The sequence below is a fragment of the Dermacentor silvarum genome, chromosome 11 (genome assembly GCF_013339745.2).
Source record: "Dermacentor silvarum isolate Dsil-2018 chromosome 11, BIME_Dsil_1.4, whole genome shotgun sequence".
Taxonomy (NCBI): domain Eukaryota; kingdom Metazoa; phylum Arthropoda; class Arachnida; order Ixodida; family Ixodidae; genus Dermacentor; species Dermacentor silvarum.
In genome coordinates, this window is record NC_051164.1 from 110,409,846 (window position 1) to 110,436,974 (window position 27,129).

A 27,129-nucleotide genomic window follows, 5' to 3' on the forward strand; every position below is an offset into this window, starting at 1 on the left:
GGGCCGCAAAATTTTGATCCATCGGGCACTCGAAAAAAGTAAATTTGAATGAGAAAAAAATTGTTTCTTGTTGAAATTGTGAGTCGGCAATGAACGTTACGGTTTCATGTCGTGTCGACATTATCTTCACATTGGAGGTAAGCTTTCACATCCACTCCGCCCATGCAGCTGAGAGTGTCGTCCGTATTTGGATGACACTATCATGAAAAGTGCCGGCACTGGGGAACGAATGCTTAAAGGCCAACTAGAGTTAAACCTGCCTATAACGAACCTCCATATAACGAATTCCTGGATATCACGAAGTTTTTCTGTTCCCCGCCGTTACTCCATAGAAGCACATGTCTTTGAAACCTCTGCGTAACAAAGTGGCAGCGGGGGCCCCCTCGATATGACGAATTTTCCCCGCCGACAATCTAGAGATTTCGCCCCAAATTTTGTCATTTTTGCGCGAGCAGCAATCGGAAGCACCTTCTCCGCCGCGACAGAATGCGAAGCGGTGGTGCCGCGCTTGGCACGCTCGAATTCACGGCGACTGCGAGGCGAGAGCGAGCGCACGTGTGCGTGCGTGCGAGCGTGTGCGAGGCGGCCCTGCATCCCTCGACCCGGCGATCTTGCCGCCGCGGGCGTGACCTTTCCCCCTCCCTGCATTCAAAACCTGATCCCGCTGCATGCTGCAGCTGGCCTAGCCCGCCAAGCCGGCACTCTTCTTTTCCTGTTGGTGTTGCCGAAAAAAAAAAAAACACGTTTTTTTTTAAGCGCTGGCAGTGCCATTCTTTGGTTACTGCGCAAGTCTCTGAGCTTCACTTCACTAACCTGACACTAGGCGACACTATAGGGCCGTTTATAGTCCTGACGTAACGCGAGCGTGCGCACGCTACGTCACGTTGGCGAAAACAACCCCCTTTATAGTCGAGCGCACCGGCGCAGCCAACGTAACCGGTGGCTTCTGACGCGCCCCGACGGGCCCGGCGCCGAATTGGCTCTTGACCCATTCTCGCGTAGGTCGCACCGACTACGCCGACCCACAATGCCACTTTGCGCGAACAAATAAAGGTGCCCACGCCGCTTCGCCGACGGTCGCAGACAGCCGTTCAAAGCGGTGGCGCGCAGGCTTGGGATCGTTCTGCGCATGCTCTGAAGATAACAGCCGACATAGACGATTTTGCTCGTTTGATAAGAGCAGCGATAGTGCACTCCCAAGAAACTTCCGGTCACGCGCCTTATCAGTCTACTGTGCCGGATCACAAAGCGCACTCCTGCTAATCTATATCACCGTCGCTGCCTTTCTTGCTCGCTATAGTTAGCGAACTACGTCATTGAGCCAAACCGGAAGCCATCCAGGGCGCATGTTTGTAAACAGCCAAAAAGTCTATAGACTAGATGGCGTTTCAACTGGTGCAGCGCAACCGGCGTAGCGTGACTGGCCACAAATGACGCTGGCTCGCGCCCCGATAACGTCGGAATATAAACGTGCCTTATACGACGCTACGACGCCATCGGTAAGCGGTAAGAATCGAGTAAATACGGCAAGCATTCCTTTTTCGAATTTTCGTGCCGAACCTGCATATAACGAAATCCTATTTATATCGAAGTTTTTCGGGAATTTGTCAATTTCGTTATATTCAGGTTTAACTGTACAACAAAATTCTCGACAGAGTGGACGCACAACAAAAAACTCGCAAACATCGATGTTCTTTACACCAAAAATGGGAAAAAAAAGAGAAGAAAGAAAGAAAAAAAAATACGCTGCTATTACCACTTGCCGGAAGTGACGTACGACTTAGACCGTAGAAAACCAGCGCCCGGGTCGTCTGCTTCCCTTCCTTGCACCGTTCACGTGTATCAGCTAACAGGTCCCGCACGTCTGGTAGCCATAGAGTTAGTATACTGCTAGCTGCTTCATGTACTTAAAGACCCCTTTTGTGGTTGTTACTGTAAGGGGTGGGGTTTACAAGCTGCAGGCGTTTACAGCAGTCAAACATGTCGATGGACAGGTCATGGCAGTGATATGGTGGGGAAAGCCGTTTCAGTCAGTTGATGCTCGTGAAAAAAAATGAGTTCATGAAGGTAATAGGTACGTGCTCTTGGACGCAAAATTTGAAGAGGGTGACTGATTTGATGGGATCTGCATGGTGGGGCTGCGCAGATGTATGGTTCTTGTCTCAGGGGCGAATAAAATAACTTGTGATACAAAACAAGACTGGCAATGCGACGGCGAGCAGAAAGATTACATAAACCTGAGTGCAATTTTAGATATGATATGCTAATGTAGTATGAGTATGAAGAGTGAATAAATCTGGTAGCCCGGTTTTGTACAGTTTCGATGGCATTTGTTAAATATGCTTGATGAGGGTTTCAGATGGCCGATGCGTATTCCAGTTTAGTTCCGATGAGTGAGACGTATGCTTGTAGTCTGACGTGTTGAGGGGCTTCCCGCAGGTGACGTTTTAAGAAACCTAGTGTTTGATTAGCCGAAGATATCAGGTTGGTCATGTGCAGATGCCAAGATAAATCATCAGAAATGGTGATACCTAAGTATTTGTAAGGCTGGACGAGGTCAACAGGGGAGTTAGAAACGTTATATTTGAAAACAAAAGGGTTGCGACTGCGGTGAAAAGACCTGTACTTAGTAGGTACATTTGTTAGGGTTGAGTGTCATCATCCACTGCGAACATCAGTTTAGCACGTGGTTTAGGTTTTTTGTATCTGGCTGTCTACGTTCAGCAAGCAGAGCCTAAATGTGTTTCGTCTCTGCTGGGAGACGAGGAGTGCATTGAGGTAGACCAAGCCCAAGCTAAAGGACCTTAGCTACCTTAGCCTGAGCAGGCAACTGCCGCCATGTCTAGTTAAGGATGGGAAGTAGTTGACTCTTGGCGCCAAGTGCGCGTAAAGTTTCACCCGTTTCGCTCCTGCGGCCTCGCATTCTGGCATCATTTGTTGCCGCAACTATAAACTGTGCTCACCAAATGTAGCCTGTGCAGCTTTGTCAAGGGGAGTTTACAATTTTATATGCTTTGTACGTGTTGTCTGGTCCGTGTCGCACTTTCCGGTTGTGGCGCAGTGCATGCTTGCATCCTGAATGCTGAGAAAGATGTGTTCTGCCTTCTTCTGTGCAGCGCTGTGCATTGAACAACCATCGCTCGTGTTTGAGTACCCAACACATTGGCATTCTTTCGAGTGCTCAAATCATCAGCTGAAGGCTTGCCATTACACTTATTAGGCGTATCGATGCTCGTACTGTAACAGGATACGGTGGGTGCGCGCATTTATAAATAAGCAATACAGTCAACGTCCGATTTTTCGGACTTCCTAGTGGCCGCGAACATGTCCGAAAAAATGAATGTGTGGGTTTTACTGCCTCCAAGTGCTCAAATCGCCACAGACACGTCTGAAATAGCTCTGAAGGCATGCAAGTACACTTATTAGGCATATGGGTGCTCGTACTGTGATAGGAGACGGTGGGTGCATGCGTGTACAATTAAGGAATACTACAGGAATACATACCATGTCCTGTGACAATTGCCTCTTCCCAATCTTGGTATGATTCACCGCGTAACAACGCTGTACAGAGGTGAAGCTGACCTTTGGGAACGGGTATTATGCAACGTGTTGTGCTTTCCGAGCTTCCAAGAGATTGGCGAGGATTATAAAGACGTAGTTGGCGCCATTGCTAACAGCAGCGAATTGTTTCAATGAAAAACACGGCACTGAACAGCAAAAAGCTTGGTAGTGAACGTCAAAGTAGCTAGGCCTAGCGTTGCCGTGGTGGTGGCTACGGCTGCCAGCGGATCTGCGTGCGAGAGCGCCGGTTCGAGGCAGCGAGATAATAAAAATGCCGGCAGTGGTGGCTTCGATTAATGCCGCTTCTGACCTGTGGTGATGGCAAAAAGACCGTAAAATCAGACGGCGAAGGTGTTTTTGCGTCCAAAATTTAAAACGTTCTTGTACATTGACTCTATGTGCTACGTGGCGGTGCCGCGAAGGCGTCCGAATTATCGGGCGTGTCCGAAAAATTGGCTGTCCGGAGTATCGGTCGTTGACTGTATATATACAAATTATAGAAAGACAACTTGCACGATTACCTTTCGCATTAAAATAAAGGGGGGGGGGGGTAACGCGAAACAAGTGCAATGTTCTCCTGGGCAAAAAGTAATCGGGGATCACCAAACCCATGTAGTGTAAGATAATACAATTTAGGTGAATTCACGTAAAAGAGATGCAACTATGTACAAGATTTATAAAGAAGGGTTTTTAAAGCGTTTAGCTTTCAGTGGTAGCAGCCCCCGATTTCTTGTCAATGTCTAACCATTTTTGTGGGCCTATCCTGAAGATAGTGCAGTCTAACACAGCTGTAAATACTGCACTGTGGTACGTACTGTGGTGCCTGTATTATTGGCACCAGTGATACCATGTGCAGTACCGCACGGTGGTAAGAAGAGCATTCTCACATTGTTCCCTTGTGGCAGCTAGTGTTTTGAGATGCTGTGCCTCTGATCGAAGACGTTTGAGATGCTGCACCTCTGGTCACATTGTCTACGACCAGAGACATCTGTGACCAGAGGTAGTCGCAGACGCTGCATATGGTTCCGAGCTGCTCTTTGAGGTGGTGCTCATGGTACTTGTTGGCTCCTGCGTATAGGTAATTCACAGTGGTAAAGGGAGTTCCATCTGCCCCACATAGTGCAACATATCACTTCCCAAAGCATGCTAAACACATTCTTGTATGGCAACTAGGATTGGTTCTTCATGAATTTTACATACAGCATGTAATTGACATATTGTTCAGTACAGTCGGTGCCAAATTTTTCGGATTGCCTAGGGACCATGAAAATATCCCAAAAAATAGGGCAGTCGGAAAAGATGAATTTTGCTGCCCTCGAGCTTGAATTGCCATAGTTACATCTTAAATAGCTCTGAGCTTATTGAACACTTATTAGGCCTCTCGATGCTCGTACTATGACAGGAGATGATGAGTGTGTGCATGTACAATTAAAAAACACATACTATGTCTCATGATAGTGGCACTTTCCCACTCTTGGTATGCTTCACCGCAATACATTGTTTATGCTTGACCACGCAACATCGCTGTATTGCGGTGAAGCTGACTTTTGGGACTGGTATTATGCAACGCTTCTTAGACCCTTGCCGTGCTTCTCATGCTTCAAAGCCATTGGGGAGGATCACGAAGGTGAAGTCAGCGCCATTGCTGACAGCGGTGAATACTTTTAATGAAAAACACGGCATTGAGCAGCAAGTAGCTTGGTAGTGAACGGTGAAGCAGCTAGACCTAGTGTTGCAAAGCACGGGACCACAAAACGACCACACGACCACGCACCAAACACCATGTGGCTAAAGACAAATGGCTACAGTGACTGTAGTGGCTACGGTGCCAGCAGATCGGTGTGCATGAGCACTGATTAGAGGCTCCAATATAATCAAGGTTACGGCAGTGGTGGCTTCGGTTAATGTCGTTTCAGACCTGTGGTCACGGCAGAAAGTCTAAATTCGGACAACAAAGGGTTTCAGTGTCCGAAATTTCAGAAATGTAAATATAATCAGTGTGCTTATCAATCAATCTGTTAATCAAGACATGCAACAAAAACAATCATTAATATACAATAGGAACTGGTTGTCATAACTAAAATAAACTAAAATTTAGCTGTCCATTATTGCAGGTTTGTTGCGAGAAACAGCATTTATACGGTTCTAGTGGCACTTCAGACTAATGGCGAATTCGAGAAATCGCACCAGGTCGTCGAGTATGGTGCCTTCAATGTTTATCATTTCTAGTGTAGGGTATGTTCTACTGTAAATCATTTGTGTGGATGCATCATTGTTTTTATCTCATGTTAATGTTTTCAAAATTATATGGCTGTTGCTGCCTAGGATTGGCGATCTGCAGACAGTATATGGTCTGTTGGACTTGCGGCTTTTCTGGGCACTGGTAGTCACTGGCACCGCTCTCAGAACTTTGGACCAGCTGGCTGTACAGATGCGGGACTGCTTTCTCACCAAGGTGCGGACTGTCATTCTTTTCTCTGTTTTGTTTCATTTGAAAGCTGTAGCCTTTCTGTACATTTTCATTTATGTCATTACAGAATACCGGAGACACATGCATGTACAGCAGCACTTGCTGCACCATCTTGTGACACTTGGCTCAACTGGAGAGCACAGAACTATTATTGCAACAACCACATTCTGTTTTATTGCTGGTATAAATGTCTTGTCAGCAACAATAATTAATTAACTGCCACTGCCATTATCTGTGTCTCTGGTGTTATGTAGTTTCGTAAACAGTAATACAGTGCAGTCCACTTATAACGATATCAAGAAGAACGAAAAATTCAATCGTTATAACCGATCATCGCTATATCTGGACTGTGGAAAAAAAAATAAAACCTTGCCAAATATACCTTTGTAGTCCCGAAACCAAATTTACCACTTGTGATAAAAAAATCGACGTTGTAGAAAGTAGGCTGTGCAAAATAAAACTTTTATTTATACCTCTAAATAGCGTTTCAATCGTTAGGCGCGCTGAAATAGTCAGAAATCTGCACTTGCTTTCGTGCAAGTTTCAGTTTCACAACCGCGGTGTGCATCGTGTCCAGCTTCTGCGCGAACACTGGCGGCTATAATTTAGCGTGCGTGAAATCAATTAATGAGCGACTCGATCGACGACATTGCACTTTGGTTGAAAATCGGGGTCGGTGTCAAAGATGGGCCGTTGTCAATCTCGTCGTCACTGCCGCTGCTGTGGTCGCCTCCGTCGCACAACGCCGCCATCTTTCGCGACAACGATCGCCCTTCGGAGAACAAGGCAGCACTATCTGCACTCAGAAACTTCTCCATCGAAGCACGACCTATTTCATTGTCAGTAGCGACGTGCTTGCAGAGTTCGCTAATGTGAGCGGCTTCCACTGTGTTCACCCATGGGGGGTTTTGTCATGGTGTACAAAGCCCGCCTTTTCTGTTGCTGAGGACCCGATCACCCTGCCCCTGAGGCACCCGTTCCAGTACCGTGGGACTATTCGTCCATTCTAAATTATTATAAGGGTACCCGAAGAAAATACTCTCCCCCCATCGCTCACTCACCAAAGAGGAGGCTACCAGCTGGAGACTTATCCAGGCAGGTACTTACCCCAATCTCTACCTCCTCAGTAAAATCCACCCCACGGCATACCCTTCACTGCTGCCCGTGGTGTTCCGAGAAAGCCACTCTATTCCACATTACATGGGCGTGTCGTGCAATCACTACCTTACCCCCCATCCAACACCTGAGCGCGGAGCGGTGGGAGTTGCTGCTGGCCAGCGAGGCCTTGGACGATCAGCTGAGCCTGATTGACAGGGCACGCAGGGCGGCGACAGCGAGTGGAGCTCTGGACTAAGGCCCCCCCCACCGCAAGACCAAGAGCCTCGAATCTTCGAAGACTCACCGCGAATGTTACCATCGCTCAATAAAAGTTTCCATCGATCTGTTTCGTTGATCGGCATGGCCACTGCTTCTAGCCTTCATGTTCGTGCCGAGTCCGGTTTTTATAATCGTCGATATCGTCGACTGTGCGAGCTCGTACTTTGAGTCTTGCAAAATTTGCAGCTTCGTCTCAAGCGACACAGCTTTGCGCTTTGTTGACGCACCTCCCGCTGTTTCCGCGGCGCATTTCCGCGCTCGCTGAAAGAGAGGGAGCGCAGGCACGCTCGTTTATCGCTTTCCTCCCACCCCCCTTCTCTTCTGATGCTCGCACGACCACCGGTGACGCGGACATGAAGTGGCTGATGCCATCTTGTGCATGCTGCGCCAAGTTGCGATGCACTCAGTGGCTTTTGCTCGACGCGCGGGCAGGATGTGCGGTAGTGGCGGCAGATATGAACTCGCGTAGGCAAACTTTTTGCACTGTCTCGGTTAAGGGCAACTCAGGAATGCAAATTTCACGATTATTCTGCATGAAAAACGCCACCCAGAAGCGAAATTTCGATCGTTATATCCGATATGCGGTGAATAACAATCATTATTGGTTTTTTTTCTCGTAGCCCTCATGCATAAGTTGATACTCGTAAGTTGACTCATCGTTATAACTGATATATTGTTATATGTGGTATCGTTATAAGTGGACTGCACTGTAGTATACAGACAGGAACATTGGGTTACTTGGATGTGCTACTTTTACAGTCAACAGCTAGTCAGTGTTGCTTTCAGGCCAATAAGAGGTTTGTTGAACATTAGGTACCATTGGAATGGTATTGTATGAATGGGATTTACTGCCCAAGATGTTGATGACTCATTAGAAGAAGCGTTTAGTTATATTTTATCATTGTTGACAAGTAGAACCCTAAAGGTAAAATGAGACATCCACCCAAATGTAGTAATTGCTACAAAGGAAACCCAATCGGGTTCTTCGAAAGAAAGCCTGGCAGCTGAAAAAAATTCTTCCTGGTCCGGGACTCGAACCCGGGACCATTGCCTTTCCGGGGCAGCCGCTCTACCATCTGAGCTAACCTGGCGGCTAGCAGATGGCCTTTAGTTATTTCTCTCCACCTAGTGGGTTTCCGCTGAACTATTGCGTCAAGTAGAACCCTGTTTCAACAGAGGTTTACCTTGTCTGTATACATATTACCTTTTATGGAATACTGTGTTGCCGGAAACCTGGGTAGCAGTAACAATACTGGCAGCATGCTGGTAGCGACCTCTTGTGTCACTTTGTCCAACCACATGTTAGAAACATCTTTGTGTTGCATAGGAAAATCAAAATGGACTGTGTGTTAATGGTTATGTCACCCCTGATGCGTTAAGCCAGCAGCTCAATAGAATATGGTTGGTCACTGCTATTATAGCTCTGTGTCCTCTCATGTTATTAAGTCTGCATCACAAGATGGTGCCACCAATGTGACTGCTCAGTCTACGCATCCAGTACCCTGCTAGTTTATAAAGGTATAGGTAATGTCCAAATCCATGCCGCAGCGACGGTTGCCTCTGAGTAACCAAAACAGATATCGAATGCTATGCTTTTGCAGGCTGCACGCACTGGAACTGATTGCAGGAGCTGGAAATATGTCTTGACTGCCATGTTTTAGACACCACCTATTACATATATTGACAGGCCAAAGCTCTCTAATGACTTCAGCTTGAAGTATACATCACTTTCTCTGCTGAAAAGATTTTTGAATATCGCTAATAACATTTTTATCTGCGTTGTGAAACCTCCTTAGATTCACTAATTGGATAGATCACCCTCCAAAAAAGCATGCCCTTGTGCCACGTGAAAGGAGCCGAAACAACAATGTGTAATTTGCAAAAAGGCAGGGAGCAACCCTTACATCCATATTTTATTGTGTAGTATATTCGTTTGCCCAGAGGCTGGAAGAGTTGCATGAAAGGGTGATCCAAAAAGTTAGTGGAAGCATGCTGCCCTGCCTCATTATAGAGTATAGTATGCTGGTCTGCTGCTAGAGGATGCTGCTAGTGTAGGTAAAGAGGGGATATAGAAGTTCTTGGTGGCCCTCTAGCAGTGCCCCTTGTAGTAGAGTGGTGTACCACTCCCGGTCAAAGCACGGCAGCATATTTCTGGATACTTTTGCGTTGCTTCTCATTAATTTTATTGGCATGATTTGATTGGAAGTACAAGGTGTAAAATGCGTGAATTGGTTTTTAATACTATTCTTTTTTTTTAAGAAAGGCACTGCAAGACTTTTATGTAATAATTGTTTTCTTTTTAAGCTTGTAGGTGTGCTAAGACCGCTTTTTCTTTGGCAGGGCCACCTTTTTCCTGTCATGGTTCAATGTGATGCAGACAAGCCCATGCAGCTGTCGACGGCCATGACATCACGTGGCTGTGCTTTTGTGCAGGTGTGTGACACCAACATGACTGTGAACTTTCTTTGGGGGGCAGAAACAGTTTGTGCCTCCCTGGTACAGTAAAACCTCATTAATGTGTACTCATTTAAAACTTCCGAACTTAACTGTTAGTATGTTTTAAACGGGTACATATTTTGACATAGTTTTGACTGATCCATGACCCAGTATTCATAGAGCCCAAGGTATTAGTGGACCGCTCAAGTCGTTGTGGCTCGTTTGCCTATTGGTTAGCGCATACTATGATCACTTTTTGTCATCTAGAGGCTAACTGTGGCTCCCTTGATTCGTGGTGTGGCTGAAGCACCAGTGTGTTGCAACAGATTTTGTGCATCTCTGTAAAGTGCAGAGATCGGTCTACCAATGATTATGGCTTCAGTGTGGGTGCAGTGATGCTTATACAGATAATCAGAAATGCATGGAGGCGAGGTGGTTACCTTAATGAAGAACATAGCCACTGCAGGTGCTCTTGTCCTATCGCTGTCAACCCTAAAGCAGCAATAGGCATCTTCAGCTATCTGATCAGCAGAGTGTGTGTTGTGTTCATAGAGGAAAGAAAACTTGAAGGAAGGCTCATCAGGGGCAGCTCTATAATTTAAACATTTGTTGCTCAACTTCAGAGCACATGTGGTGCTTATGCGACATAAAACCACTGCTGCTAAAATGTGCCAGAAAGTACCCTGCCATGGCCTTCATATTGTTCAAGGTTTGCAAGATGCATGTGTATATAGTGATGCGTCCATCTGTCAGTTATTTGATTTCTCCAATATTGTTTCTGATATCTGCACCGTCTGCTTTTAAGATACTTTCTTGTACACACTGTCTGAGTTCATTTGCACTCACTTATTAGTAGTACCTGGGTCGGAATTAGGTTCGGGCAAAGTGCAGATTTTCACTTCAGCCTGTTTAGTAAACTACATCAATTGATATACAGTGGAATCTCGATGATACGATCACGGCTAATACGAATTTCCGGATGATACGAATTTTTCTGTGGTCCCGGCCGAGCCCCGTTAGTTTGCAATGTGCTAGAGAACGGTTGTTACGAATCGATTTTCGACCCGCGTCGGTTGATACGAATTAACGCCGCCCCACCGACGGCCGCGAAAGAGAACAGCGCGCAGGAACGCGCTTTCTCTTCTTTTTTGGTGTGGAGGTGCGGACGCGGCGCCGGACAGCGTGGAGGCCGCGACTGGGCGCGAAGAGTTTGAAGCGCGTTTTTGTGGCTTTTGTGCTTTTCCTCCTTTTCCGCGTGCCATCGGCCGGACGGAGTGGCTGCTGTGCTTCGGGCCGCGTTCTTTGTGTTTGCGCCATTTTGCCTAGTCGCAGCGAGCTATGTCTACCAAGATACGATCTCGGCTGATTCGCGTGGCCGTACGCCGAGGCGCGGCAGCCTCCGTTGGCACGTCTTCCGTCGACTGCGTTATCGGTGCCGATTGTCTGTTTCGCTGCCGGAGTCACACGGTGCAAGATAGCGCGGCACGTAATCCATGGTGCAAGGTAGCGCGGCACGTTGAGTTGGGTGCTCCTCCGCTTCTCCCGCTAATCGCCGTATTTTTCTTGCTGTAGGAGGCTTGCGCTTCCGTATTCCGAAGAGTGCTTCGTCCAAAATTTCTTCTCCAACGAGCGACGATCCATCACTAACCTGGGAGCTCTCAGTAATCCGAATTCTGCGTGTCAGGTGAAGACGCCGGCGTGGTTTACGAAGCAGACAACTGCCGTTGCCATCTTGCCCCTGTCACAGCAGCAACCAATGGAGACGCCTTTCAGTATGGCAGCCAATCGGAGGCCCGCTTTCATCGGAGGGCCCGTGTGACTACCTATCGCAGACCCGCGCTTCTTTTGTGTTTGTGCGTTTGTTACAAGATGGCGACGACGGACGAATTGAGAAGCGGAACGGCGAAACTTTGAGCTTTCAAACTATACCAAGATGGCGGCGCTCGGTGGCGGGAAATACAAGATATGTCTCCGTGAACTGCAGTGATTTTGTGCGATTTAAAGCTGTTTTCTCTCCCTGCTCACTGACGAATTAATCTTTTTCGGGCACTTTTAGTGCGTTTTCAGCCAAACCATTTTGATACAGCGTAGATTAGGCGTTGCAATACCGAAATGCGTGGTTTTCAAAAATCGATTTTTCTTGCGATTTTCGCGATCTGATCCCCCCACGCCCCCCCTTACTTTGGCTAGTGTTAATTGTGTTTCAATGATACGAATTTCGGCTAATACGAATATTTTACTTGACCCCGTGAGATTCGTATCATCGAGACTCCACTGTACACACTAACAGTAGGAAGAAGTGCACTGATCCAGACACCCTTCTTGAATGTTATCTATTGGACAATAGCAGCTGTCTATGGGAATCTTGCATATGACGACATGTGCAAGTTGCTGGCAGCTTCGAAATGGGTGAAGAGAAGACCTCTGCTTGAAAAGAGAATGTTTGAGAAAAAGGTCGAATTTGATAAATGTGTTTACAGCCTGCATTCAATTGTTAACAATGCCTGCGAGAGTTTTTTGAAAGTCCTACTTGCAGGTTAGTGGTATACAGTAGAACCTTTCTAATATGTTTTATGCGAGAAAGAAACATGATCACCAGGGAAATGTATTATGCGAACATGCTGGTAAAATTACGAGGACTACCTGTTACAGTCGAACCCGGGTATATCGAACTCGCCAAAAAACGTTTATTAGTTCGATATATGGCATAATTCTATATAGGCCCGCTATAGGATTTGATGACGCAAAGGCACATACCAATAAGAAAAGTACTTTATTAATATAGTGACTTACTTGCGTGCCCTACTTTGGAACAAAATAGTCCTGGATTTTCTTCTGTTTCAACGACTTCGCTGCCTGCGACAGCACGCACGCCTCCACGTTGTCCAACAAGTCGGAGCAGCTGAGGCCGCAACCTTCTATATTCACGCAATGTCTGCCTTGTTTTTCAGGATAGTACTCAAGGTGTTCCTTGGAATATTGTACGCGGCGTCGACGTCGGACTTCTCACCGCGCTCGACTCGATTTATGATTTCGAGTTTCGCGGCGAACGGCAAATTCTGCCTCTTTGCACAAGCCATGACGACAGCGCGCCAAGAAAGTTCACAGAGCGCCAACAGGCAACACCACCAGCACGGACCATGCTGAATGAGGACTCGAGGAAAAGAGGCAGCAGCAGGCACACAAGCATAAAGAAAGAAAAAAACGGTGCTCACTTGTACGGCCTCCGCGCCTCGGAGAAAGCGCGACGGCCTCTGATTGGCTGTAAGCGCTGCGAGCAGGCCAGGATCATTTTTTGCAGGGGGGTGTTCGCCCGTGCACGGCCGGGTCTAAACCACTTTTTCTAGGGTGGCACCGGCAGTTTTCCCCGCCACCGCGAGGGAAAGCCAACTTGCTGGGGCACTTTTGAGGCACATGGAGTTTGATATATCGGTTGTCGTTGCTATTTTCGTTCGATGTAACAGTAACTTTTGCAATGTATTCTCAATGTAAATTTCCCGTGTTTAGAAATTGTTCGATATATGGGATAATTTAATATAAACGGGTTCGATATAGTCGGGCTCGACTGTATATCCGCAAGGTGTGTTGCCATCATGGTTGAAGGTCGTTACGTTGGAAATCCTTTCAACGTGAGTCTGGAGTGCGGCATCCATCGCCTAGCCGATGTGCACGCTGCCGAAGTACTTGCACGCGCCTGCGAACATGAAGGCGAAGTTTGTTCGACCCTCGAAAATTGTGTGATTGTTGTAGAGATAAGTGCGAAAGGAAATGTGCAACTCATGTCACTCTGTGCAAGAATAGCTGCGCGTAGCTATCTAGTACACTGTAGCACAGCAAAGGGATGAGACCGTAAACTCAACCGTAAGCTGAGGGGTAGCCTCTGAGTTTGTCGCATCATAGGCATCAAAATATGAAGTAGTGTATATGTCAACATCCAAAATCAAATTTGAAGTGTGCACCACGATGTTCAGTAGGTGGAGTGTTGTGGGCACCACCCCGTTCAGTTGTAGCCTTCACAGTGCAAGGCATTGAAAAAGTAACGGGAGCACTTGGAAAGCGATCTTTGATTGCCAATAACTCCGCTTCTGCTGAACGCGTTGAAATACATTTTGCTGCAAAGTATTTCGGAAATTGTCTATCTTAACGTCAGACGCATTTCTCAACTTCGGTAAAAGGTGGTTCAGGACCCCTAGAAATCCTGCAAAATATTAAAATATACCACATGACTATGTGCTCGCTAGCAGTGACGACAGCTCTCTAACTAGCTCAGTGGGAAAGTAAACATTTTGCCTCTAGTGCATCATACTGCACATCACGTTGCATTTGGGCTGGTTCTCAAGCTTGCAGCACACATCGATGATGCATGGTGGAAAAATCACACACATGCACAAACCCGGCTACAGCAAAGCGATAACAGGTGCACAGAAGCCGGCAAGTTAGCTAGAGGGATTTATTTTTTTTTCGTTCACTTCAATTTGAAACGGCAATGACAGGCACAGTCATAAGATAATGAGTAAAACATTCATATGTGAGCAAGTCCGGGCTAATAAAACTAAGGACCATAAGTTCATAACTCATGTCAAGCTTTTTTTCATTATTAATTTCTTTATTATCGGAACATTAACAAAGCACTTTGTTTGTCCAATGTATTCATTACCACATGACAATGCAGTAATATATGCAACACCTTTTATGTACGCAATATATTTATTGCACATAACAAGAAAAACCATGCGAGAGAGATTTCCACGGCAACGCTCTAGTTGCTTGTCAACATTTTCTAGAACAATGCCACTGATAATAGGTGCCACACACGAACCTATAGAAACTGCTGCACATATACAGATTTTGCTTCTGGTTTTTATTGTACCTTTGGTTCCTTTTAGATGTGTGATGTTTTCTTAATAAAGTCATTTGAAAGTAAATGCTGTGTTGTTCTTTTTCCTGCCTTTTGTCCCTATTTGTTTGTGCTGTATTACACATGCAAAATCAGTTTACAGGTTGCTGGGCCAAAATTCTTTATTCATTCCCACGTGCAGTTATAGTCCTTTCAGACATGGAGTGAACCATGAAAATGTCTGAATACGTATTTAGATAACCATATTTGGACGAAGCTTGCTTTTGGTAGTGTAGACTTGAGTACTCACACATTTGCTGCTTCTGTGATGCAGTACCTGAGCTTCCAGGACTTCCGGCACCTTGCTGAGCATTCTCGAGCACGCCGAGCACAAGTATTTGCCGTCAGCACACCAGGTATGCTGGCACACTCATGAGCCCTACACGCTTCTGGTATACCCATAATTGTAAAGTATCTACTGTAAGCTGGATAGCCTCATGATGAGCTCATATCAGCAAAAAAGTAGCACCTGTAGTCATTGATAAGACAAAAAGAAATCAGTTGATCCTTCTTTCAGAGGAATTGGTCATAACAAGAGATGAGCGAATATCAAATGTTCAATTTCGAAGAAAATTCGAATAAGGAAAACTGAATGTGAATCGAATAGAATATTTTGCGTATAGGAGTACTAGTATTTGTATTGCAAGAATGCGATCTTTCTCACCAACCAGAAGTATGAAAAGAAAAGCAAGTTTATTGCACCATAAATCATGTACAGGAAAATTATACTTTGGGGTGCAGAAAATTCTCTAGTGCAACACTTTTGCTTGACAGTATCATAATTATTGTTGTCATGAAGGAAGGATAGCTGCTCGACATGTTCGAGGAGCAGTGACACTCTCCTGCATCTCGCAGTTCCCTGAGACGTTGAAAAGAGCCTCTCACTGGACTGTCTGGTATCAGCAGGTATCTCTTTGCATGCCGAGCCAAGGGTGGGCACCATGCTTACACCACCACTCACACGGATATTCTTTATGGCACAAAATTTCATCATGCACATATTTTTCAACTTGTGCTTATGGCAGTGAGAATTGCCGCCACAAGAAAGTGAAAATTCTGCTGGTTGATTAGCTTATGAAAGTCTTTGCTGACGTGGATGGAGCCTCTTCAAAAGCTTTTGTTATTGAGGACATCTGGGTTTCTCGGTGTTGAAATTTAGGTAGGGTGCACTGAAATGTGGTCGTAAGTAAGGAAGTAGTGTAGGAGATCGTAATTTCACTGACATATGGTCGTTTTAACCTATAGATCGTTATATCTGGCATCACTACCCGCCGCGGTGGCTTAGCGGCTATGGTGTTGCGCTGCTAAGCACGAGGTCGCGGGATGAAATCTTAGCCGCCGCGGCCGCATTTCAGTGGGGCAAAATGCAGGAACGCGCTTGTCCCGTGAGGTCTTGAAAGCGGCCATCGATAGTGGGCTAACGATGCTGAATGGGTGCAGTACGGAAAGAGTTAATAAAACTACATAATTTTATTCTTTATGTACATGTGCTTTATTGTTTGTGCCCTCTTTTTGTGTATATATTTAAATCTGTTATCCATGCACTTATTGTAATGTACTATATATATTCTTGCGTAAGGGCTACCCACTCAAATTTGTGCCTAAATATTTCAGCCAAAAGTTATTTGTTTATGGGTTGCACACCCCTTTTTTCGTGCATGCAAGTTTCTATGCATGGCTGCGCAGTATCAATGCAAGACAGAGATACGTCTCCAGTCACGTATGGGTCTCCTTCTTCGGTTGTAATCGCAGTTGATAACTGTTTGGCTGGAAGCTCGTTAGCTCAACCATTGGCATTAATACATGATTCCTTTCCCGGCAGCTCACAGTTTGTGTCATCATGATTTCCAACCACGCTGTCTTTCAGAAATAGCTGCATGCTGCAACATGTGTGCAATGCACAGGCAAGGTTTTCTGCAATTTGCGCCTCTGTCGTCGCTCCTAGACTGCTCGAAAAGTGTTCGACTGCAACATTCCATTTACGTTTCACATGAAAAGCTGTTTTTCACTGTGCAACATTATGTGTGGTGCGACGTTTGTGTCTGTGTTCAAAGACAGTTTCACCTTTGAACAGTGTGGTATTGGCGCAGTGCATAGAGGTGTATCACGTGGCTTATCAGTCTCTTCGGATGTTTTGATAGTCGTCAACTAAGCACTGGTGAGATTCGTCTTCTGGCACCTTGCAGCTTGCGGTTTAAAGGGACACTAAAGCAAAACAATAAATCAATCTGTCACCACGTGAGGCTGTGTAGAAGCATGTGCACCCTGGTGGACATTTTCTACAGGCTTCCACCCACTGCACTGGGGTGCACTTTGTGAAGCGTGCTTGGTTCCTGTGCGCCAATTCAGCCAGGCCCTGGGGCAAGTGGATGTCCCACCATCGACACGAACAAGTCAGCCCCCACCTAAGACTTCTCAGGGTGAGTATACTACTACAGTTAAACCTGGATATTCTAGAAAAATTTTATTATGAAGAGGATTTCGTTATATGCAGGTTAGGCACGAAAATTCGAAAAAGAAACGCTTACCGTATTTACTCGATTCTAACGCGCCCTCGATTGTAATGCGTACCCATTTTCTGGGACCAAAAGCGAGGGAAAAAAAATCCTTTACAGTACTGCGCACCTCATGCTTTCATACAGAAATACAACTATCGCTCAAGATTTACTCCCAATACACTAAAGTTGCGATGAACAAAATAGTCCCAGTTTCACCCAAAAGGCGAAGCATCGATTGCGACAGCAAATTATCAGACAGCTATACAAAGTAAGGATAGTAGTTTTATCAGCCGTATAAACTTGTAAACATTTGCTGTTTAACTAAATTGGTAGACTAATGCCTAAGCACACGTACTACAGCACATGGTCGAAGCTACGGGAGCTAGGCTCGAAGTCCGTAGGAGGCGGCCATATTGAAATGCCGGTGGTGATATGGTAGCGCAAATTTAGGGTCGTATTCGATTCTAACGCGCAGGCATTTTTGGACCCATTTTATCGGGAAAAAAGTGCGCGTTAGATTCAAGTAAATACGGTAAGTAAGCAAAAGGGTAACAGACGGCAGAGCTCAACCAAAACATCTATTTTGCGGTAAAGAAACTGCGTGATTTTGGTTTGTTGTTTGCTCATGATGGACGGCAGCACTGACCGTTCGTACGCAGCGGGATCAGCAAGCGGCGGGATCAGGTTTGAATGAAGGGAGGGGGAAAAGTCACGCCCGCGGCGGCAAGATCGCCGGGTCGAGAGATGCAGGCCCGCCTCGCGCACGCTCGCACGCACGCACACGTGCTCTCGCCTTGCAGTCGCCGTGAATTAGAGCACATAAAGCGCGACGCCGCTACTTCGCATTCCGTTGCGGCGAAGAATGTGCTTCCGGTTGCTGCTCGCACAAAAATGACAAGATTTAGGGCGAAATCTCTAGGTTGTCGGCGGGGAAAATTCGTCATTTCGAGGGGGTCTCCCGCTGCGACTTCGTTACATAGGGGTCTCAAATACATGTGCTCCTATGGAGTAACGGCGGGGAATAGAAAAACTTCGTTATATCCAGGAATTCGTTATATGGAGGTTCGTTATAAGCAGGTTTAACTGTATATCATGTGCTGTGTCTTGGCTGTGTGTGACTTGCATTCAGCTTCTTTAAAGGGGACCTTAAAGAGAAGCACTAAATCAGTTTAGGCTGATAAAGTATTCATTCGAAACTGTATTTTTGTTACTTGCACTATAGGATGCTGATTACTCGAAAAGAAAATGAAGGTCAAATTTATCTTCCTTAAATTTTGTGCCTAAACACCAGCGCCGGCATGTCAGTGTGGCTTCATAGACTTAAAGTATCTCTTTTTTTGTATTTGGGTTGTTCTTGAGGGAATGTTCTGGAAGCTTGCTAAGTTCAGTCTTTCACTTTTTGAATACATTGTTTTACCTATTAAAAGTGAGCTAAGCTTGAGCGGATGCCATCAAAATTCACGACGTCATGGCGAGCTGGTGTGAAAACTTCAAGGTGGCATCACTACCTGTCTTTCGTTATCACATCTTTTCTGTTGGTGGTGGCGGTGGCATTCTTATTGTCGTTTGTTGTTGTTGTGATTCTAGATATGGTCTATACATTGAGCACTCACTGTCTTGATTAATCGGAGTGGTAGGGAATTTTCGGCTTGTTAAGTGCTGCACTAGGGATCTTGTGTTGATATTTTGTGATCTTTGGCCGACTGTGTTGTTGCAGTTTCCAAAACACCTGAGAATCTTTCCTTCATACGAATGCGGCCACTGATGGCGACGACACCACCACGTGAGTCAGTCTCTTCACCTACTTCTGCTGTTTGTCTTTATTTGTTGTTCCAAAAACAGTGAATAAATTATTTGTACTGTATCCTTCATGTTTCTTTTGTCTAATGTAAAAAATGGGAAGGTAGGCATCTTTAGGGCTGGTTGTGCCGAAACATGATCCATTTTGTCTTTTGCTTGAAGATTCAACAACACAGTACAAGCTTATTTGTTTAATTTTTGAGGCACTAAAGGGAATGTGATAATTCAGGATTTGGATATTTATTCAAATGTTGAATTATCAAATGGACAAGGTGATTAAAACGCAGGAGGTTTTGAAGAAATACCATTAGTAGGAAAATAAGTGCCTAGCTTAATAGCACAAGCAAAAGAGAAGAACAAAGGAAATTACAGGACAAGTGCTGACTTCCAACTGCTACTTTATTTGTCCCAGACAACAATATACATAGCTACAAAAGAATAAAAGCATGATAAACGAGATAAAAAAATCTCATGTACTAATCGTACAAGTAGAACCAGCAAGCAAGCTAACAAACAAAATGACTACCTGTGGCATTGAAAAATTCTAGTTCTTTTGTTAATAAACTAAAGGTGTGCTGACAAATGGCTTGTTACAGTGCTCTATTTCAGTGCCTTCTGATTGTCTCTTGTGAGCAGCACACAAGCCTGGGTTAACAGCCGCACCCCTTGCAATGCTCAGCCAAATGAGAAATGACCCTTTAACCCTTGTCTTACGTTATTGTCATGCTCTTGCAACCAATCATTGATGCAGCAACCACTTTGGCCAATTTACTGCAGTTGAACCCACTTCTAACTATACCGATTTTAAGAATAAGTACAGTAGAAGCTCATTGATACGATCCCATTATGTATGATTTTCCACCATCAACGTTCGTGATTGAGAACCCAAAAAATGACTCAATACAGTTACACTCATTTTTTACCGGTTCATATGTTCTCGGAATACACAATCTTTTGGCACGATCGTTCAGTACTGATTGCCAAACTGCGATCTTATGATAGGTTTTCCAGCTGCTAGATCCGAGAAAAGGTGCAAGGCGCACTTGATCGAGAACAGTAGCCGCCTGCCGCAGCAGCTTTCCCGCAATACTTGCCCGCCCGTCTCACATGAAAACGCTTGTGTGCACAAAATTTCTTATTCCGGTACTGGCAAATCTCCTCCTGGGTCGTCGCACACCCACCAGCCCTATTAGGATAAGCATCTTCACTTATCTGTTTCACAGCATGTGGGCTGTAGTGCCGTTACAAATGTACTGCACTCATTTTATAAGACAACCCGAACGCGCCGCTGTTTCCTGCTGCTCATGGCGAAAATGGAGCGTCGTGTATTGTTCTGGCAGCACTGTAGGCATTGTATTCCGGTGTTGTCTACTAGCTTGATTTCGTTTATGCAATTTCCCGTTGCGGTCTGCAAACACTTACAATAGGAAACCAACGGCCATCTTGGGTCGCTTGGGCCCTACCAGCTCAACGTGCGTCTGTCTCTCGTGCCGCAACGATTCGCGCTGAGTGGGCCTGTCAAAACTTCCTGCCAAAATTCCCCGCTTGAGGAAGCTGCTGACCCAGGCCAAATTTAAGAAATGCAAACGTAAGCTTGCCGAAGCCGTAAAAATGACAATGTGCGTCACGGGCTGCATGTGCCCCACCAGCTTGGCTCGCGTCGGCGTCTCGTGCTGCAACGATTCGTGCAACACTTCGTATTACCTAGATGTCAACTACAGTTGAGTCCGGCAATTTATTTTGTGACTTCCGATTGTATGTTTTCTCGGTTAGTACGTTTTTCTTGCTTTTTTTTCTCTCTTTTTCTTCAGAACATGTGAACGAGGTTCTACAGTATATCAGATATAACACTGAGCAGCCGATGCATTGTCAACGTTTGTATGTGTTCTATGGGGGAGTAAACCGCTTACTACAATGCTCCCATGCGGCATTATCTGGCTACTTGGTGCATGGGCCAGGAGAAAAAAGGGAATGCGAAATACTTGAAAAAAAAAAAAAAAAAACGAATTCTACGTGGATACATTTATTGCTGCCTTCAAATCACCACCAGCATTTTTGAACTTGCCACTACCAATATCTGCAGCTATGTGACGTCCCACATCTCCATTGTTCTACCTGTGATGAAGGTGCCTGCAATGAATCTACAGCTCGAGTGAGCGATTCGTTTGGTTGAAATGGTTTGTGTAGAGATATATCTCATCAATTTTCTCTGAACCAGGACGCCTAGCACAGCTTGGTATCTGCTAGTCAGAGGGCATCATTTCTCAATCTAAGCTACCAAGGCCTTCAATATGAGTAGCCAGGTGCCAAGGGGGCTATGCATACCGATATTAGAGAGAGGAAGCAAGAAGAGGGAAGGCAGGGAGGTCAACCAGACTGTTAAAGGCTTGCTACCCTATACTGGGGTTCACTAAAGGAAAGGGAAGAATAGAAAGAGGAAGAGAGTGAGCACTGAGTGCATGTGGGAGGATGCACAGGAGCAATATAAGCGGTTTCTCAAACCAGTGTGCTTCACGAACGGTGCTAGTGCACGAATCACCAATATTAGAGACATGCTGAACAACTCCAGTTGATGAAAGCTGGAGGGCCACTAGCCAGCCTGAACCAGTGGCACTTCGTATGCTGCTCAATGCCCAGCCCCATGTCAGTCAGCTGTTAGGCGATCCCTTCAAGCCCCAGCTTGGACTGGTGGAAATGGTGGAAGGCCCACAAGTCTAAATACCTCACCAATGCAAAAAATAATAATAGTAATAGTGATAATATGTGCAACAGTCTCATCCACAAGCTTGGAGTGCATACTTTCAACTGCAGGAAATACAGTAACTGCTACAAGAAGTTGCTTTTACTGGAAGCTGTCAGCTTCCTCGTGTTTTTCTACAAAAATTCACTGGCACTTGACAATGTTTATGTGAATGTTCTATTTCTTAAACCTCTTAATATTTGACAAGTAAATTATGGAACAATATTTCACCTACGGCTGGTCACCTCACCTGTATACTGAGGCTGTGAGTCTTTCCTTTTTCTAGCAAACCCTTGGCAGATGATGAGCCCTGCTCAGCGGCCACCACCCCCTGCCCAGCCAAAATTGTCACTGGCTAATCGGGTAAGTCATTCCAACCAGATAAAATAGCCAATTATTGTGGAAAGTTGCATATAATACGGGTTTTCCAGAATTTGACACGCATAATCTACATCTCGTATTCTACAATGGAATCTTGTTGATACGATCTTCACGGGAACTGGAAAATAAAGCATATTGACGCGTACTCTATCTAGACGTTTAAACGACGATGACAGTATGTGCATTAACCGACTCTGAGTAGTAGGACAGGGTAATTTGAAGACGAAGATGTCTTTGTGCTGGTGATTCTTAAGCTGTTCCGCCGTCTTGTTCAACGTGTTGTCTCTTGTTCGCGTTGACTCGTGACAATATCATCCGAAAAGCGTATTATCCAATGTATTATCGAACCAAATTGTATTATCGGGAAAAGAAAAAGAAACATATTATCCCGAAAAACATATTATGCAGTATCGTATCAACAAGATTCCACTGTATTGGGGTAACAGACCTTTCGACATTATTTTGTGCACTTAGTCACACTTTCAGCTTTGAAATGTGCAAAGCAGCCAGCACCTATCACCGTTGTCATTGGGCCCTGCGATGGAAATGGAAACCCGAAACCACAAACGCTCGTGCCCGCTGTGCTGAAGCATTTGTTGAGGCCTACATATTACATACCATGCTCACTATTGTCCTGCATATTCATTGCCAAGCTGCACAATGGCAGCTCCACGGAGCCAGCAGGCAGAGAGCTATTTAGTCTGCTGAAACTACTACAATGCTGCAGCATAACAGTGTGAAGTGACCGAAGGAGTTATCCGAAGCTAGTGGGAAGAGACGAAGTTTCCGAAGTCAGCCTATGCCTGCATAAAGTGGCAATGCTCTTCGCATTTTGCAGGGGACTTCAAGGTGCTGCCACAAAATGTTCAGAAAACTGTTCAGAAAGAGCAGGAGCCACTGTTTCGACAAGTCCACTTGTCGAAACGGTGGCTCCTGCTCTTACCTTGTTCTCGTGTTGCTCATCGTCTTGAATTTACATCTGCCACATTTCCCGTGTTTTCCTTTGCTTCTTTTGTGTATGTGTGGTACCAATAACAGGGTAAATGCTTAGGAATATTATATAATGAAGCTATTTTCGTGTCAAATTCGAATTCGTTATAACAAGATTCGACTGTATTACAACTGTGTAATGACACATATGAAGTGCACAAAATTGATGCATTATGCAATGCTCCAAAATACATCACTAAATTGTGAGGAGGACTTTGCAAAACCCTTGTAAACATTGTAACAATTTCCTAAGCTGTAAACTTATAAATCAAATTTGTCCACCTTAGATGCTCTAACAGATGCTGTTTACAAACTGCAATACTATTTGTTTCTGGTGCAGAGTTATTTATTTACGAATGCGAAACAACCTCGACTGTCCTTGTGCGGCTAGTTAATTGGTTTGCCGCTTCTGTGTGCCCTATACTGCATGTTCAGTGTTTTGTTGATTGCTTGTTGAATGGGGTGCAGATGCTGGCTGCACTGAAAAGCAAGCCTCTGGCGACCTACTTTATCTCGGAGCTGCCCGATGTCAAGAGCAGGCAGCTGTTTACTGATTGCCAGCCTCTCATCTGGGCCATTGAAGGTTTGTGCTTTTATCCAAGCATTCTGTGTACAGTGCAGCAACAGAACGAGCACTGTCTAGTCATATCCTGACCGCCAATATACTGCTTGCATCTGCCTGGCTGCAGTGCTGCTTGGCATTTTTTGGTCTCTCTGTGCTCATGTGGGGATGGTTAACGGATGGCTGTCTACAATTAATAAAAATATAAGGTTCGAACCAAAATAATTTTTGCTAATAAACATTGGTAGCAATGGTTGATATCAAAATCAGGGTGGTGACCAAGAAAAAGATTACCAACGACTCATTTTACTAAATAATTCTTTAAGTAATAACATTGAGGGTATACTGGCACCCTTATTTGGGTAACACGAAGTCGAAGCATACCGGTCTGCAGTTTGACCACCTGTAGCATTAGACGTGATTATGGTGTGTGACCTGTGCAGGTCTTTGCTTGCTGGCGTGTGCGTCCAAGACTGAAGACCAGTATGGTGTGGTGCAGTTCAGCCTACCCAGCATCTTCAATGCCCTACTGGAGCTTGATCAGGCAAGCTGCTTTTTGTGTTCCAGAAGAGATTCTTTCACTGGGCCAGGCAATTAAGTATGGTGCCTAGAATGCAGTTACCATCTCATAATTGAAAGGGTTCTGCAACACCCTTTGAAGACAGTAAGAAAAAAAAGTACGAGGACACCTAAGCACTTCTTATGAGTTGTGAATGCGAAAGCATTAATACCCAGTTGAACGCCGCTGAGCGGTCCTTCGAGTTTTGAACTCTTCGCGGGCAAACAAGTGTGTTGAAATGCTTGGCCAGGGCCTCCTAGATAGCAGTGCACAAGGCTGGTGCACTTCGATTCGTGACGTCATGCTACCTTGCCTGACGGCCATAGAATCTAATGGGGACGCTCCTGATTAAGCCGCGCTGATTTTTTTTACGTCACTGCTTTTGTCACTGAAATTTCGGTTCAAGTAGCATGACGTCATAAAGCAGAGTGCAGAGGCCTGCTATCTAGGATGCATTGGCTTAGCCCAGTGGGTAAGACACTCGGCCTCTGAGCGTGGGGCAGTAGGTTCGAAACTCACTTACGACACTTTCTGTTGAATAAATACTTCATATATTACAACTGCAACTCAGTGGTGTAAGGCTACATGTGATTACACATTATTTGTGCATCGTTGTGTTTCCAGCATGGGAAGTACTATGTCCTGGTCGCAAGTGCGAATTGGCTGCTGATCGCTGAACCCAGTCACTCCCCTCGTTTAGTTACAAATAGGTTCAGACCTGCGACAGCTTCCAAGTAATAAATATAGCATATTTTGTGACATAGAAGTATGCGACAATGTTACATTGACTTATCTCTTTCTTTGTTATGTGTAGTCAAGTGTGTTAACGAGAAAATTATCGGTTTCCTGAAGTCAGCTTTGCCGCAATACGGTCATTTTATGCGGCAAAGCATATGAATGGTTTTCGGCTCAATTTACCAGGAATAAAGAAAGGTGCACGTTAGAGTCGAATAATTATCATAATCAGACATTGTGAGCTACTGTTACTACTTGAAAATCTTCCTAGGACAGGCCAAAAGTAGGCATTTGCGATGGGAGATAACATTTGTTCAATGCATTCACTGTCCCCTAAGCTCTGCCGAGACAGACGCCGCCAGTAAAGAGGTCGCTAGTCTGGTCACCATTAGGGGTCAAGCGCATGCATGCTGACTGGTAAAGTTTCAATTATCTGGTGAAGGCCAATTTTAGGATCAAAATAACAAAAGTTTTGGCCCATAGAAATGCGTGGACACCGGCCAGGACCGTTGGTCAGGATCGAATTGACCGAAAAATCTTATTATCTGGAGTTGAATTAACTGAAGACTATGGTACTGCAATTGAACCTGTTTATAATGAACTCAATAGCTCCGATGAAATTGGTCGCTATATCAGAAGTTGGTTATATGACCAGCCTGTCAAGACATGCAAGAATTAGTGACACAGCCCTTCTGCCACAGTCTTACTACAAAGCAATACCAACCCTCCGGCAATAAGTCAAGCTGATTCCTGCTGTGTGCAGCAAATTGAACTGCCTTTGCAATGAATAAAATCTGTTACTGGGAGCAAACTAGCCAAAACTGTCACCCTTCTAAGTTACTGGGAAACCTTGTTCACGATGCCTGCAGAGACATTCTCCGTGGCATCTTAGTAATGAGCAGTAGTTGAACAAGGAATGTCGCTGAACCCACCATTTCGACAAGGGGACTTGTCTTCGTCAGGGCAGACCTGACGAAAACAAGGCATATCGGCTGGGAATGAAGTTTTCAGTGAAAGTCGACAGTTGCATCGTTTCACTTTTTGTTAGTGGAAACCCTAAAACAGTGAATTGCTGCCATGTTCCTACTCGCTTCTGCGTATTCTACAGCATCGTTTTCAAACGTAACACCAAAGTCAAGTTGAGGTCTGCTGATTTTGCACCCCGAGGCAGTAGTAAAGCATGTCTGCACAAAGTTTGCAACGTTCACGTGTTCACAACGGCAGCAATACCAAAAATAACGACACTTTCTTTCTGCCAAATAATGGCGAGACAACAATTGAAATTATGCCAAGACTGCTATGAGACGAGACAAGGGGGCACTCTTCCACTAAACTTTTTTTTTTAAACTCCATCTATGTTTCTGTTTTACAATAGCTGCAAAATTTTGTTTAAGAAATCCGCCCAATTCGTGCATTACATCAATCTTAATAACAAAATTCAGCGTCATAGTTGTTTCAAAACATTGCCCGACTCAGATCACCTGTCATTTCGAAACCATGAGCACAGCCACTATTTTTATTCGAGAGCTTGGGATTAGTTTACAATCAGTGAGACTTGGGTGGATTCTGGTACAGTGTAATTCTGGGTATGAGAATGAAGTGAGTGCTCTAGCTGACTAGAAGCGGAAACTTCTGTGGCATACTTGTCACCTTTTCGAAAAGGTTTCACTTTTGTGGTGTTATGGCTACGCATCAGCCATGCGAGGCCAAGCGCACCAAGAGCTGTCACATTGTGCGTGTCGCTTCAGCTGAAAAAAATATGAAGTTCGAAAGGTTTAGTGTCATTGCAGTCAGTTGTTATCAGCAAAGATGTAAACAAAGTGTCTACGAACTTTGATGTCTAGATAATGTTGTAGTAACCGCTAACTCTTTGCATCTTCGTGGCATGGCGCTCAGTGCCACGTTTACGCCGACTTGAGATGTGTGAAGATCGTCAGTAACAAAGGCAATTAGTCGCATCCAAAATCCATGCATGATGCTCGCCCACCTAAAAGGTCATATCTTCGTTGCTGTTAGACTAGTAGTACTCTCATGCTTCAGAAGATCTGTCTCTCTCTCTCTCTCTCTATATATATATATATATATTTTTTTAATCATTCTTTTGTATGTTGTATTTTTACCGT

The 27,129-nt window shown here is 45.1% G+C and overlaps 1 protein-coding gene across 1 annotated transcript in view; it reads left to right on the plus strand.

Annotated features, from left to right (window-relative positions):
• Positions 1 to 27,129, plus strand: part of LOC119433784 (nucleoporin NDC1-like) — a 51,697-nt gene that overhangs the window by 18,877 nt on the left and 5,691 nt on the right. The window contains exons 8-15 of the mRNA XM_037701034.2: positions 5,887 to 6,016; positions 9,749 to 9,841; positions 15,016 to 15,097; positions 17,027 to 17,161; positions 18,957 to 19,022; positions 22,066 to 22,142; positions 23,619 to 23,733; positions 24,156 to 24,256. Of these exons, the coding sequence (XP_037556962.1) occupies positions 5,887 to 6,016; positions 9,749 to 9,841; positions 15,016 to 15,097; positions 17,027 to 17,161; positions 18,957 to 19,022; positions 22,066 to 22,142; positions 23,619 to 23,733; positions 24,156 to 24,256 (799 nt within the window). The remainder of the gene's footprint in view (positions 1 to 5,886; positions 6,017 to 9,748; positions 9,842 to 15,015; positions 15,098 to 17,026; positions 17,162 to 18,956; positions 19,023 to 22,065; positions 22,143 to 23,618; positions 23,734 to 24,155; positions 24,257 to 27,129) is intronic.